This window comes from Typha angustifolia, chromosome 8, assembly GCF_048772165.1.
Source record: "Typha angustifolia cultivar Huaian chromosome 8, ASM4877216v1, whole genome shotgun sequence".
Lineage (NCBI taxonomy): Eukaryota > Viridiplantae > Streptophyta > Magnoliopsida > Poales > Typhaceae > Typha > Typha angustifolia.
The window spans coordinates 14101247-14117183 of record NC_133246.1 but is presented as its reverse complement, the minus strand read 5'-3'; the positions used below and the strand labels follow the sequence as shown (position 1 = coordinate 14117183).

The 15937-nt window shown below is 37.7% G+C and overlaps 2 protein-coding genes across 2 annotated transcripts; both read left to right on the top strand.

Annotated features, from left to right (window-relative positions):
• Window positions 1-1191: 1191 nt before the first annotated feature.
• LOC140765882 (17.1 kDa class II heat shock protein-like) lies at window positions 1192-1699 on the top strand. The gene has a single exon (XM_073105179.1). It carries the CDS (start codon window positions 1192-1194, stop codon window positions 1657-1659), a length of 468 nt encoding a protein of 155 aa, XP_072961280.1. The 3' UTR covers window positions 1660-1699.
• Window positions 1700-4273: 2574 nt separating this feature from the next.
• LOC140764545 (transcriptional elongation regulator MINIYO) lies at window positions 4274-15882 on the top strand. The gene is made up of 10 exons (XM_073103155.1): window positions 4274-4617; window positions 4694-5591; window positions 6428-6555; window positions 8569-8753; window positions 9371-9476; window positions 9550-9810; window positions 10920-11108; window positions 12244-14583; window positions 15091-15300; window positions 15396-15882. Exons 1-10 carry the CDS (start codon window positions 4408-4410, stop codon window positions 15549-15551), a joined length of 4683 nt encoding a protein of 1560 aa, XP_072959256.1. The 5' UTR covers window positions 4274-4407; the 3' UTR covers window positions 15552-15882.
• Window positions 15883-15937: the final 55 nt, after the last annotated feature.

Genomic DNA, 15937 nt, shown 5'->3' with positions numbered 1-15937 from the left:
AGATAGTGGGTTTCGGATCAAGATTGCAAGCGCACCCGGTCCGCAGAAGTCGTGGATGTGGCTACAAAAGGATTATGCGGAAGTTGTGTATTTTAAATTTCGAGCGAGCATGACCATGAGCTAGAGCCAGTTTTCTTAGGCTAGCTTAAATATATATATATATATTATATAAATTTTATTTATAACTATTTAATCTTATATTATTCTATCTCTATCTAACTCTAATTCTAAATTTAACAAAAATCTTTTAACAAACTCAACCCCTAACCTCCTCCTCATTTTCACTTCTTCCTTCTCCTCCTCTCCCTCCATTAACTAGCTCCGTCGTTTTCTTCCAACGGCCTCCTCCTGCATCCTCGATGTCGCCTCCTCATTGTCCTCTATAGATAAGTCGTTACAGTCTTCTGTCGATCTCCTCTTCCTCCATCAATCTCCTTTTTTTTTTCCCATCGATAAGTCATCCTCCTCATGGCTTGGGTTCAGCTTGAGTTGAGCTTAGCCAAGCCTAAACATTTTTAAAGAATTCAAAATTAGTTTCAAGTGGAGTCTAAACTAGAGCCAGTTTACCCAGGCTCGAATTATTTACACTTCTAGAATTAGATACCAACGTATCGCTATATATCCTATATCCGCCAAAACAAATTTAAACTATCTAGACTCTCATTCTCATATTGTCATATCGATTATCTTATTTATTATTTATAATATTTCATTCTTAATTATCTAATATTTCTAGCTCCGTTTATGACATTTATATTAAATAACTATCTTATCTTTATTTAATTCTCCTTCTTCCTATAACATAAGAGTGATATAGTTACTAAATTGCTTAAAATTATTTAGTCACCTTTCGTATAGCATTTCGGAAGTTTAATGAAGAATAACTAAGTAAAAAATGGTCAATAAGTCGGTCTAGAAGTAATTAATTATGCCTAATATTTATGAAGAAGATTTATGAGTTAGAGCTCTTCTTGATATCTCTACCAACTTCCAGCAAAGCCAGAGGCCACGTGGCACGCTCCAAACCCACGTGCCAGCGTCAAGCATGCATGCACCGAGAACCCTCTCGAACACTTCTCCAGAAACATCCTCACCTATATAGAAACCCGTCACTTCCCCTCCCCTCCTCACGCTAGCAGCTAGCATCGACTAATCGGATCGGAAGCCGTTGATCTGCGATCGGACTACTAGATGGACGTGGTAATGGGACTCGACGACCCGTTCTTCTCCGCTCTGCAGCATCTCATGGAAGTCCCGGAGGAGATGGAGAAGGCGTTCAACGCACCGACACGTGCCTACGTGCGCGACCGGAAGGCGATGGCCAACACCCCGATGGACATCAAGGAGCTGCCCTCGGGCACCATCGTGCTCACCGTTGACATGCCCGGGGTCAACCCGGGGGAAGTCAAAGTCCAGGTGGAGGAAGGCAACGTCCTCGTTATCAGCGGCGAGCGCAAGATGACAGAGGACAAGGAGGGGAAGTATCTGAGGATGGAGCGGAGGATGGGGAAGTTCATGCGCAAGTTCCCGCTGCCGGAGAACGCCAACCTGGAGAGCATCACCGCGGCGTATCGGGACGGGGTGTTAACGGTGACGGTCGAGAAGAAGCCGCCGCCGGAGCCGAAAAAGCCGAGGACCGTCGAGGTCAGGGTTGGCTAATTGGAAGGATGAAGGGTATAAATATAGAAGAATGGATGGACGAGAGTTATATTATAAGAGTGATGGAGGTGTTTAATGTGATGTCTTTTGTTGCCTTTTGGTTTGTGCATGCTTTCGAGGTTTTACGAGTGTGTGTGAAAAAAAGATATATAATAAAATAAAATAAAGTTTGTGTTTATATTATATAATTTACATTTTGCCCCTTTCTTTTTGCTCTTAATGTGGATTGAAAGTTGCAAGAAAGTCCCAGCCAAATTACTAACCGCAGCACGTCCAGGCCGTTCAGCGGTTATCGAAAAAGACAAATTTACCCTGATGCTCAAGAGGAAAATGCTCTCTTTAGGGAAGGGTAAATGCGTCAGCTTGAGAAGTCCGAGTATACAAATACGAGGGCAAGCTAAGCTCGTTGCTGTAGAACCAATCGAGTCTTCAAGAAATCCAGAGGTAAATTTACATTAAAGCCCTCGTCTTCTTTCTTGAGCTACCATCTCACCATTTCCTTCCTCAGTTTCCAATTTCCAAGTCTCGCAGTAGACCCAAGAGGAAAATGGCAGCTCCGAGTCGAAAAGTCGACGCTTCTTCTCCTCACGAGACGGCTCCTGGGGTCAACTCACTCCCAGGCCTGGTAACCGTGTTGAAGGTCATCGTCGCCACCTCGGCCATCATCCTCGTCGGATTCCTCATCCGGAAATCGAAGAAACGCCACTCAAGGGTGGTGTACGAGGACGACGACCGCCAGCTCCTCTTGTCGCCGACCACCGAGAGGTCCTACGACCTCCGTGATCAGCCGAAACAGCAGGGCGCCGACGCTAAAGGAGGAGGGCTCGTCAAGTTCTTCGGCTCAAAGATCGGGCTCGGCAGCTCGACAAAGAAAGATGAGGCGGCGGCGGAGAGCAGCGGGTTCATCGACTTAGAAACCGGATTAATGCGGCCGGGATCGTCTCTCCGTGAGCGTTCGAAGATAGACGGGAGGGAGGATCGATGCAGAGAGTACTGACGATGCATGGGTTTGTCCTAGGCCCGGTGTGTTCTCTGGGGTAGTCGTTTGGTTTCTTGGAAGTTGAAAGGATTGTATGAAGACGAGTAGATTTTCTGGATATGTGTAGATCGAAGAGGGGGTTTCTTTTCTCCTCTTTCGTGTTATTCTCTGTTGGATGGAATAAAGCCAATTGGCATCTGGAGTTCGTTTTTGAGTTGCATAATAATTACTGCTGCTTGTCTGCTTTCATTAATCCAAATTCTCTTTTTTTTCCAAACAAATTTGATGCTTAGTTGAAACTCTATTTGTATACTATTACTTTGTAGATTTGTTGACTGTGCTAATTTGTGATGTTGACAAATACATGGTTACTTGTGTTAATTATAAGTTGGATAAATTAAAGGATGTGGGTCTTTACATTTTGCCTCCGATTAAGGATAATTCGTGTCAACTTTAATTTCCAGATTTCATGATATCTTTTAGGTATGAATTATTTAAAATATTATAATCATCACCCTTCTATAAAGGTGTAGGATTAGGTTTACAATAGTATGAAGGTGAATCATAAGTTATTTAACATGACATATCATACTAGTATTAAATTGTAATATATTGATAGGAAATCATAAATATTTAAATTTTAACGATTTCAATGTAAATTTGCATATATAGATTTGCACCGTAAACTATTATATGTTATATTTTTGCACAATTACCTATTCTACTTTTGCTTTACAGTTTCACTAACTTTTCCTGTAAAATAACCATAACACTTGAACGTATCTTGGTGGTGAGAGTTATCATCGCCTTATCTTTTCTCATTTTTTAATCATTATATAACATAATGTATAATATAAAAGAGATATAGATAAATGGAGAGTGAATATATATTAATAATCTATTCTTCCTTTGCAATAACATAATTATACTTTATTTGTTTTCTTCAGTTGCAATAAAGAGCTTTTACTAAATTCTCTTTCATTTTTAATGAAAACTCAATAGCTAACAAAATTTACCTCTGTACCTCCATATTACAGCCATTTTTCATATAAACAATACTGTAATGGTAAATGAGTATAAAATATTTATTTTGATATGAAAGTAGAAATACTTGTCTTTTACACATTAAAAATATTTCTATCGTACTAAAAGTGAAAAAGACATTTTATAAATTAATAATAAAACATCTAGATGAACACAATACTGTTATTAATAGAGTAAAATTATTAAATAAAGAAAATAATATTTTATCTTTTCTATAGTTAGGTCTAAATATAAGGAAATATAGTTGCCACGCCGACAGAGATGATATAAAGAGATAAGTAAGAACGATGGTGAAAGAATATATAAAATAAAATAAAGTATCTTAGTAACTTAATAGATGTTAGTAAATTAGAATAATATTACAGTGTTAAATAAGAATTATACTAGAAAAAAAGAAGTAATATTATAAAATTTATAAAAATAGGGTGTGAATTATAAAATCGTATAAAATTTTAGTCTGATCGGTAACAAATCTCTAATTTTTATTTAGATATAATTATAAAATAATAATGTGACCACAAATGAAACTTTAAAGTGATAAATTTAAGCCTGCACGTAAGGGGTAAACCGTAATTCCATTGTTAAATAACAAAACAAACCCTCTCCGATTCATCCCGAAGATACCGACCGCCGACAGCGTCGGACGCCATCAACCCGAACCCTTCCAACGAGCTCTATCCATCCTCCCAATCCCTAAAACCCTAATTCTAGGAGAGAAGAAAACAATGGAATCGAAGAAAGAGGTCAAGAAGGCTTCGTCTTCCAAGAATCCCAAGACCGCAGCCTTCTCGCTAAAGCAGCGGGTAGAAGAGGTCCACCACGCTACTGGCCTCGTCGGAAGCATCGTGGAGAAGGGCTTCTCTTCCTCTCCCGCTTCTTTACCCTCACCCACGGTTCTCCCCTTTCCCGTAGCTCGTCACCGCTCCCATGGGCCGGTAAGGTTACCTCCCTTGCTTTTTCTCCGTAGCTTTGAGAGCAGTACTCACTTATTGTTCGCTTTTGACCACGTAGCATTGGGCTCCGGTGTCTGCGGTGCGGGATTCCGATGAGGAGGATATGGAGGAGGAGGGGGATTCGATGGATTATGATCCAGTGGCGTTGTTCGCGAAACCCTTGGAGAGGAAGGATAAGAAAAGGTTGGAGTTTAGTAAGTGGAAGGAATTCGTTCCAAAGGACGATTCTCCTGCTTCCCGGGTCAAAAAAAGGGCCGGAAATGGAAGAGAAATAAGGACAATCGACAAGAAAGAAGGAAAGCGTGGATCTTTACCTTCCATTTCTTCAACCGATGTTCGTTTGGTTCACAAAGAGGAGAAGGAGGACGCATCGATGCATGATAGCAAGGACGTGTTGATGCGTGATAGCAATCAAAGTGAGCTCATTACAAGAGATGAGCGACAACCCGGTATAGAAAACATGGACATTGATGCATTGGATTCCATGAATGGGGTTTCTCGGCATCCCATGCAATACAATGGTAAACGGAATGAGCAGAAGCACATTATCAATGATGCTGAGCCCAAAGTTTCCCTTATAGATGACATTGGTGCGGAGAACCTTGCTAGGTTGAAGGAGATGTCAGCAGATGAGATTGCAGAGGCACGGGCAGAGATAATGGAGAAGATGGATCCTGCGATAGTTGAAATGCTAAAGAAGCGGGGCCAAGACAATGTGGGGAACAAGAAAGGTGCTCAGCCAGAGAGGGAGAGGAAACTGCTGGATTCAACAAATGGTGGCCTGGATGAAAATGGGAAGATTTCTGGGGCAAGGCCTTGTGATTGGCTGGTGTCGGGTGTAGATAGTAGCCGTTCATGGAAGGTTTGGAGTGAGAGAGTTGAGAAGGTTAGGACACTCAGATTTTCCTTGGATGGGAATGTAATGGAAATTGAATCTTCTCAGGAGCAACATGATGGTATATTATCTTTATTGGCTGTTGAGAGTATCATGACTGATCTTCCATACGTCTTCAATCTTTCTCTAAAAAAATACTTGCAAACATGTGCATTTGGAGTTATATGTTAGATATATTTAACTATTTACAGGTGACGTATCTGAACTTTGTAGATAAGTACCTGATTTCTGATCAAGTGAGTAAATAACATTAATTGGCTTTAATTCTTTAAATGACCTCTTTTGCATAATAGGAAGCATTTAGGTCCAAACATGATATGCATATTTCTGCAATTCGTTAGACACTGACAAAGTTTCTTAGCTCCATTTAACATATGCTATTACAGAATTGCTTGTTGATCATTTTTAGCACAAAAGAGTGTATATTATAGAAGTGCCGGCATGCTTTATCTTTCTGTGCAATGATCTTCTTCTTCCTTTGTTTCCTATAGTTTGTTCAATTTATTATTCTTCTTTTCTTTTAGTTGCGGAAAAAGCGTTATTGTGAACAAATATATAGTAGTGCTTGGCCTCGTAATCCCTTTCCGTCTTTTTTCCTTCCATTTGTCTTCGTTCAATCACTCAATGTTCTTTACTCTTTCAAAATTGTCCTTTTTCTGTTTTGATGCTTGATTTTTTCATTTTATTTTATTTTTCCTGCGGAGCATATAATATAGTATTTGCTTGTCAATATCAGTATGCATCTATCAGCCATATTCTTAACGTAACTAGGGGATTCTGCAGAATTCTACTTACTATGCATCTTCTGGTAATTTATAGTCCATTAGCTGTCCAGTATTTCTTTCTAGATTTATATGTACTTTCTATTGAGAATGGTGGTGTCCTTGTCATCTGTAGGTAAGAGGCCTCAGCATGTTCAGTATAATGCTGATAACGTGGCTGAGCGTGACTTCCTTCGAACAGAGGGGGATCCTGCTTCTGTTGGGTACACAATCATTGAGGCAGTAGCACTTATTCGGAGCATGGTAATTTTTGTACAGCTACCATTATTAGATTTTAGTTGCACCTTGCTTCTTATGTTATTCTATCCCTCTGACACAACATAAATGGTAACATTCTTTAATAACTGTTCACTAATTTATCTGGCATGTGCATTCTTACATATACAGTTTGACATTAAATATCAGGAGTGATGTGGTGATTCTTTTTTTTTTAATTTTTGGATAAAAGTCCGTAGACAGTGGTGGATTGATTGACATTAAGAACATAGTATATTGATCATTGAGAAGCACCTATCGGCTCATGAATTTCAAGGAAAAGGCTGGTCAATAATTGCTTTTATATTAACATAGCCAATTTTTCTATAGATACAAGATTCCATCTTGGGAATTACGTTCTGAATTTAATGAAGTAAGAATGCTAGTACCAAAACCTTCCATGATGACTAGATGGATGTTGCTATGTTCATCCTTTCTATCCCATTCAAAGGAACTTCCCCCTTCCCCCCTCCTCAAGGTGATTAGGATTAAAGAAAATGTATGCATGGCTAAAAAGGAAAAAAGTACCCTTTGCCTTTGTTAGCTGACTTTGGGGATCATACAGGAGAGCAAGTCCATGAGAGTTCAGGACCTCCCATACTATGGTTTAAAGCTTCCAATGAGTTTAAAGGAACTTGATGGATCATTTGGTTACAACTAAAGGATGCCAAATGTGACATGAGGCAGCTGCGGTTGACAATCAAGTTCATCAATATGAAAAAGGTCATATCGTTGCTTATGCTTCGTCCATGTCTCTTGTACTTGAGAAGGTTACATGTCTGTATCTATCTTGACTAACTTTCCTACCAGCTCATTTACTACCTAACGATGTTTGGCTTTCATTATTTAGGATACATAGAGTACTTGGTGAAGACACAATTGATGTTGTGAAGTAAATTTAATTTGGTAGAAATCTTATGATCAGAAGGAATTTTAGATTCCCCAAGGTTCAAATAGAGCCTTAGAGATTCCTTCATTTATGCTAGCCACAGGATGCATAATATCCTTTGCATCATAATTTGCTTATGTTCTTTCTATCCCATCCTAGTTTATATTTGACTATACCTGGTATGTCTGGTATGGTTTCTTCGTATACTGCATTGGCTCATCTGCAACAATCTCTTTGATGGAGTGTTTCACTTAATATATTATAAAACAAGCACCAAAAATGTTTTGACAGATTCAATCACCAAAGTTTGCATGTTTAGGTGAATCCCATGGATACTAAACTAAATATCTTAGGATGAAACTTCTTGTTCAGTAAGATCTAGAATCAACCTTTCTCACCCTGGTGATCTTTTTGAAATCTTATTTTGAATGGATTTATCTCTCATTGTGTTTCCTCTTTTGTGGATGGGATGGTGGTGGGTTGTGAAGAGATTAATAATGCTACGGAGTGGAAATTTAGGGGAAACCAAAATTCTTAGAGAACTATTTAAAATATGATGGAGTCAAATTTTTGGACAGAATGACATAAGAGAATTATAACGATAAAAAAAAGCATTTAATCTTTGAAATTGATTTCCATTTTCTCTTAGCAAGAAGTTGAAAAAAAAATTAGGTGCATGAAGTGACCATTATTGCTAGAACTTGAATCTAGCATGTATGGAAACTGCACCTCATTGGATTCTCAACTATTCATTTGTAGGAAACTGAAAAAAAAACCCACATACTCTTTCTTTCATTAACTTATAAAGGACCATCATATTCTTCAAAATACAGAAAAGGACCAGATTACAAACTGCTACGTGTAAGTAGTTGAGGATTAAACATTTCTCTGTGATTAAAAACATGTAGGATTTTGGACAAGTAATTGTGCTTCCTAGAATATGTAATATGCAGCATTTACAAGGCTGTTGAATTGTCAAATCCATATTCTACTCTTCTATTATTAGTTTATTACATCTACCTAATACTATCAGCTTAGAGATAATATTATTCTCATATATTTTTCCAAGTATCCATGTTCTTGAGCAAAGAAGTTTCTATATTTTAATTTAGGTACCTGGACAACGAGCACTTGCATTGCAGTTGCTTGCTTCCATATTCAATAAGGCTTTACAGAATTTGCAGAAGATGGATATTAATATTAGGGAGGAAATTAATACTACTGATAGATTTGTCGACTGGCAAGCTGTCTGGGCATTTGCCCTCGGCCCTGAACCAAAGATGGCTCTATCACTAAGGTAATATCTGTGACTGATGATATCTATCAGAATAAGTTAGCCAACTAGGAATTGATTATATTCTACTTTGTTTTTTGTTGTGGAATAATTTTCTGACTTGTTGCAGTGAATGATTGGATTTGGAATTTCTGAAGTTCAGTAAATGATTACAAATTTGAATTTAGGTTGCTTTTTGCAGTGAGCAAGCTGCTTTTACATAGAAACACTGGATGCATGTATGTATGCGTGAATGTTTATGAAATTTGGATTAGCTAGTATTCATGGCAAAGTTAGAGATCAAATCCCAAATATTACAGAGGACTCCTGAATAATCACATAGTAGAAAATTTGGACAGTAAAGGTTTTGATGATTGCTTCATGTGGATGATTATGACCAGACGTTTGCAAGAGGCTTCTTATGATTAATGTCTTTCTGCATGTATCAAATAGAAGCCATCTAGTCATCCTTGTAATCATAAAGATATAGAGTTATTAATGTGCTATGCTTTGCAACTTTTGTTCTAAAAGGTATATTCTGTTTTGTGATTTCCTTGATATTATTTGTGATCCGGTTACTTGAGTTTTATAATTCTAATATTCATATAATTCATAATCACTAAATCTTGACGCTTCTGCAGGATTGCATTGGATGATAACCATGACTCTGTAGTTTTGGCTTGCGCCAAAGTGATTCAGTCCATATTGAGCTATGATGTGAATGAAAAATTCTTCGATATTCTAGAGGTGGAGATTTTATTTTTTCAGTAGTATTTTTATTTCAACCAGGGATTTTACTTCGATTCATATCTCTTTTCAGAAATTACCTACTCTTGAGAAAGATATTTGCACTGCTCCTGTATTTCGAGGTAGACCGGAGCTTGATGGTGGTTTTCTTTATGGTGGTTTTTGGAAGTACAATACAAAGCCTTCAAATATAATCCCTTATATTGGTGACAATGGCACTGATGAAATTGATGGGAAGCACACCATCCAAGATGATATCTTTGTGGCCGAACAAGATGTTGCTGCTGGTCTCATTAGGATGGGAATACTTCCAAGAATTTGCTATCTTTTGGAGGTTAGTATATTGACTTTCTATTTCGGATGCTTGATTGTCAATAATTTATTAGTTTGCACCTAATAGGTTCCATGTAACCACATTTTCTTCTTTTCCTGAGATTTACTGGCAGAAGCAAAATCAGTTGTAAGACAGGCCTGCCAGGAAGATTTTTAGTGTTGCTGGCTAGTAGAGTTGATTAGTTTCTGTTGTTTAGACTTGTTTGGATCAACCAGGTTTCTTTAGGCATGGATCTTGTCTACTTGAAGGAGAAATCATGATTTTGACATCGGAAGAATCTCTAAGTCTAAGACACGAGGAAACCATATAAGCAGGTTTAAACACAAATTATAGCATTGCCTTCGTTCGAAATTCTCGAACTATTAATTGCTAGACCTTAGTTAAATGATGAGAATTTGATACTTAATACTTGCAGCTCTAGTAAGGTATAGATTAAGTTTTACAACATAGGCATATTCTATTGCAGCTTTTTACTTGATATTGTTGCTATATCTATTATAAGTTCATAAACAACTCATCATTAAATGCCCTCATCATATGTTCATCACCCCTTCTCCAATGCTTCACCCTCTTGTGGAAATTGCAATCTCGTTTCTTCTAGATCAAAATAATTGATTACCTTTGAAATGCTGTATTTGACACCGCAAGGATTCTAGTGTTGCAAATATTATGGTCTCCTTTGGGTTGTCACTTTTCACAAGCTGACTATACATGGTTAAAGAAGAATATTTTATATTCAACCTTTAATTCTGTGCTCATTCTCTGCTTTCACTTAGACAATGATGATGAGTCTAGCACCAGTAGCAACCACAGCAACAATAACATCATCAACCAAGTATTATGCCTTGGATTGTTTTCAGCTGGTTGTATGAATCCTTTCTGCCAGCAAGCAAGTTTTTGATCAACACAAGGAATATATATGCTTCATGATGCTTGGAAAATAAGTAAATGTTGTATTGTGATCAACTTTTAATTGCTAAAGCTTGCATATGAGTTAATGATTTCATAATTGCTTGTCAATTTGACTATTTAAACAAATTTGGTATGGTTAACCTACTTGTTCACTTGTTTAAGCTTTCTGACCTTTGAATATGTCTCTTTTGATCCAGATGGACCCTCTTCCAACTTTAGAGGATTCCCTTGTTTCAATTCTTGTTGCATTAGCCAGACACTCCCCACAATCTGCTGATGCCATTTTGAGATACCCACAGCTGATTAAAACTGTCGTTAAGATGTTTACTGGACAAGGTGCTGTTGAAGTTCATCCATCTCAGATAAAAGCAATAATTCTCCTGAAGGTTATCTTCTACCTTAACTTTAAACTACCACATTACAAGCAACAATTCTAGTGGTATTTGATTAACTGAGATAATGTGTACTCTGTCACGGATGTCCAGACTACTGTTTTTTTTTCTTTCTTATTTGCATGCCGGTTTATGTTTTGCATTGAAGTGCTGCTTCACACTTTCTTACTTTTATAAGCCTTTTCTGAGCTCGATCTAAAACTCAATTTCAGCTTGGTGTTTGATCCTGCCAGTTGATTACATTATCGTGTATAGTTCAAATAATGAGGCTTCACCATTTTATCTTTTAAAATTGAGAACATATACATACATTTTTGCCCATCATTCCCTTCACACATTAGTATGTTATTATATGATGTTATGAACAGAGGCTTGTCGCCTCTTATAGTTTATAATACATTAATATCCGTTTCTTTTTCCTCGATTTAAAGGAATCTATTGGGTTATGTTCATGCGATTGGTGTTCATCAGGCATACCTAGTTTGGTCTATAGTTTCTCTTTCCGAGAGTCAAATTGATTACTCCAATTGTGGAACCCATTATATCTGTGTGATGTACTTATACATACAAATAGGCTAAAAAGTAAAAAAAACAAGTCTGTTTGATGTATATACTTGCAAATAAGCTAAAAGACAAGGACAGGACTTCTTCTAAAATTAAGTTCTGAATTGATGTAGTAGACATGCTTGGAATAAAATCTCGCTACTCAGGTGTGTTTCATCATTTTGAGTTTGAACCAATGAATGACTGAAATACTTTGAGAAGTTTTCCATATGTTTTCTTGCATATATAAGATGTTGCAGAGTGCAAAGTTGCCTTGAGAAAATTTAGGTGGTCATTATCAGAAAAGAGTATTTCTGTTTTGTTCTATCAAAAGTCTGTGATTTTTTTCCCCTTTAAATCCAGTGGATCCAGATTCCACGAGAAGAATTTGAGAGTGTAGATATGGGCAGATTAATGACTAGATTGTTACACTGAATGAGACCGGAGCTATTAAATGTTTTCTTGTTAGAACATAAATAAACAGCATGCCATATGTGTAATCTTATTAATCTACTGGTTGATTTTTCTTCAGAAAATCATCTCACATTATCATCTTGATATTATTATTCTTTTTTTGCTTATTCAGGTCTTATCTCAATATAATAAGAAAACCTGCTTAGATTTTGTGAAGCATGGAGTTCTTCAGAAGGCAATGTGGCGCTGGTATGGAAATTCATTCACCCTCGAAAATTGGATAAAATCTGGAAGGGAGCATTGTAAACTTACGTCTGCAATGATGGTTGAACAGTTACGGTTATGGAGAGTCTGTATCCATTATGGATTTTGCATATCATACTTTTCAGATTTTTTTCCTGTTATGTGCTTATGGCTCAGTCCTCCAAAGTTTGAGAAGCTACTTGAGAACGATGTTCTTGATGAATTCACCTCTGTTACAAGGGAAGCGTACCTTGTACTAGCAGCGCTAGCACAAAAGCTACCTATTCTTCACTCAGTTGATCAACTTGCCGAGCAAGGCATGGACCTCTCTGGTGATTACATGGAAGTTTGGTCTTGGAGTCATGTAGTTCCAATGGTAGAGTTAGCTATAAGTTGGTTGCAATTGAAAAATATTCCATATGTTTCTCCACTTATTGCTGGCTGGGATAAGAGCATGAAGCATGTAGCCATTACGCATTTGGCTTCTTTGCTTTGGGTGATCTCTGCGATCTTGCACATGCTTTATTGTATATTAGATAGGATAGTGCCAGACAGCATAAATGATAAGAGTAAAGGCTACAGTCACCTCCCATGGCTGCCTGATTTTGTTCCTAAACTCGGCCTGGAAATTATTGAGAATAAATTTATTAACTGCTGGTGCAGTAGCAGTATACAAGTTAAAGAGTTTTCTACTAATGGTGGATCTCTAGCAGTGAGCCTTTGCCATCTGAGACACCATAGTAATCTTGATACATCATTATCTTCTATAAGTTGTCTTCAAGGACTAGTAGAAGTAGCTCTTTCGGTTGATGAAGTTGTCCAGAGAGCTAAACGGACAGAATTCCCTGAACCTCCCAAAGGATACAGGCCAGGAAAAGCTGCCAAGATATTAGAAGAAGGTATTACTAAGTGGGCTCAGAATGACTTGACAGAAGTGTTAAATATGCTAATGACAATGGTTGCCTCAGAATGGCCTATATTTCAGTCTGTGGAGATGTTTGGTAGAGGAGGACCTGCTCCTGGAATTGGGTTTGGATGGGGTTCTTCTGGAGGAGGTTTCTGGTCCCCGAAATGTTTCCTGGTACAGTTGGATGCACAACTGGTTTTGGATTTGCTTAATGTCTTCCCGCTTGTGCTTGAGGAAGATCTTGTTTCTGACGAAAGCATGAAATCAGAAATTATGACACATCCTAATCTTGCAACTTTACAGAGAATCAATGCTGTTCTTGGAGTATGTCTGATTGCAGGACCTAGAGAGAGAGCTGCTTTAGAGAAAGCGTTTGATATTCTTCTCCAACCTTCTGTTCTGAAGTTCCTTGACTTCTGTATGCATTATCTTGTTTCCAATACTAAGGGTTTAAAATCATTTGTATGGAGAAGGACAGATGAAGACTATTTGTATTTGAGTAAGTTGTTGACTTCTCACTATGAAACTAGATGGTTGGGCATTAAGAGGAAGTCTTCTGGTAAAGTTGATAGAAACAATAATGAACTCGATGGACTCAGGAAGCTCAATTCTTTGGAGACCATTAGTGAGGAACAAGAGATGCCGGAATCAGTTGATTCATCTTGCAACTCTTTGTTTCTGGAGTGGGCACACCAAAGATTGCCACTTCCTGCTCATTGGTTCCTTAGTGCAATCTGTGGAGTTGGTGACCCAAAGAGCAGCGGCACATTCTCATTGAATGATATCCTTGATGTGGCAAGAGGTGGTCTATTTTTCCTTTTAGGATTGGAAGCAAGTTCATCTTTACTGTGCTCTGATGTTCATAACTCTCCTATATGTGGTGTTTCTTTGGTGTGGAAATTACATTCTTTATCTATGGCCTTGCATGTCAACATGGATGTACTTGCAGAAGAGAACAGTAAAGATGTTTTTGAAGCTTTACAAGAACTGTATGGCCAGCATATTGACCGGCTACGACATGGATTTGCTAAATCCCCTCCTGAAAGGAACGAGAAATTTCAAGGTTTTTCATCTAGGTTGACAGAAACTCGAGAGGGTGGAAGCCCACAAATTCTTGGTTTTCAGACAACAATTCATGAAAGCTATACTACTTTTGTTGAGAACCTCATTGAGCAATTTGCAGCCATATCATATGGTGACATCGTATATGGGCGGCAAGTGGCAGTTTACTTGCATAGAAATGTTGAGGCTACAGTGAGACTTGCTGCATGGAATGCGCTAGCTAGTGCTTATGTCCTTGAACTCTTGCCTCCATCAGAAAAATGTATTGCTGAGGCTGAAGGTTACCTGGAGCCTGTGGAGGTACTTCTGGGCATTTCAGTTTCATTTCATATTTTCCTTTAACATGGCTGAGCAATTAATTTGCTGATCAATTGATATAGTTGTTTTCCTTGAATGGTTTAGCTCGTTCCTCCAATACTCATCTTGCATGGCAAATATATGCCAGTGGACCAGATTATAAAAATTATTATGATAGATAAAGTTAATTTAGTAACACATATATCAGTATCTATCTTTTCTACTAGTAATATAATGAAAGCAACCAACTTTATTTGATTTGTCATGATTAAGAATAGTGGTGCTTATCCAACTAAAAATATATTTTTTTAAAAAAAGGTCGACTGATCTTTTTTGCTTTAAATTCTAAATATAGAAGGGGGATAGTTAATTACTTAATTATGTTACCCGCCTCTGTCTGGATTAAGAGAGAAGACAAGCAAGTAATAATCAAATTCGGGACTATGTGTTCATCTTTTAGGAGTTTGATAATTACAGAATTTCTCTGAATGATTTACTGGTGTTTCATAGGACAATGAGGAGATTTTGGAGGCATATGCCAAATCGTGGATTTCGGGGGCACTTGATAGAGCTGCCACGAGAGGATCAGTGGCTTTCCAACTGGCTGTACATCACCTTTCTTGTTTCATATTCCAAGCCAATCCTTGTGAGAAGGTTACGCTTCGAAATAAATTGGCAAAATCTCTCCTGCGAACTTATTCAAAGAAGCGACAGAATGAGGTAACTTTCTGTAAAGCCATCATATTGCATATAAGCCAGAAAAGTATCCACCAATTCGTCTTTCCACTTTTATTTTCTAAAATAAATCTTATCAGGATATGCTTCGGAGTTTTGTTCAACATGGATTAATCACGTCGCAAGGGACACCATGGACAAATGAAATCTGTAGGAGGTTTGGGGTGTTGACAGATGCATGTGAAGGAAATTCTTCTCTTTTGGCTGAAGTTGAGAAGCTGAGGTCTTCGCTATAGCAGCAGGTTATTGCAATGCCTTCATCCTGCCATACTTGGTGGTGGAATACTTAAAGAGTAAACATGTCTGGTAGCTACAGGACCTGAATTTTCCAGGTGGTCGCCCTTGTTTAATATGTACAAGTTTTGCCTACAGGACTTGAATTTTGCCGGTGGTCACCCTTGTTTAATATGTATAAGTTTTGCAGGGTGATATTAGTTAAAAGTGAATTTTGACATCATTGGCAGCTTTTATCCCTGCCTTTGTGATATTGTTGGATGACAAAATATTAGTGTTGTACATACATGTATAATACAATGTTAACTATTCAAAGATGAAACTTTCGAGTAACAGATCCTATTCAGAGATATAATCTCGTATGTGTAAGGAATGTACATTATATAAT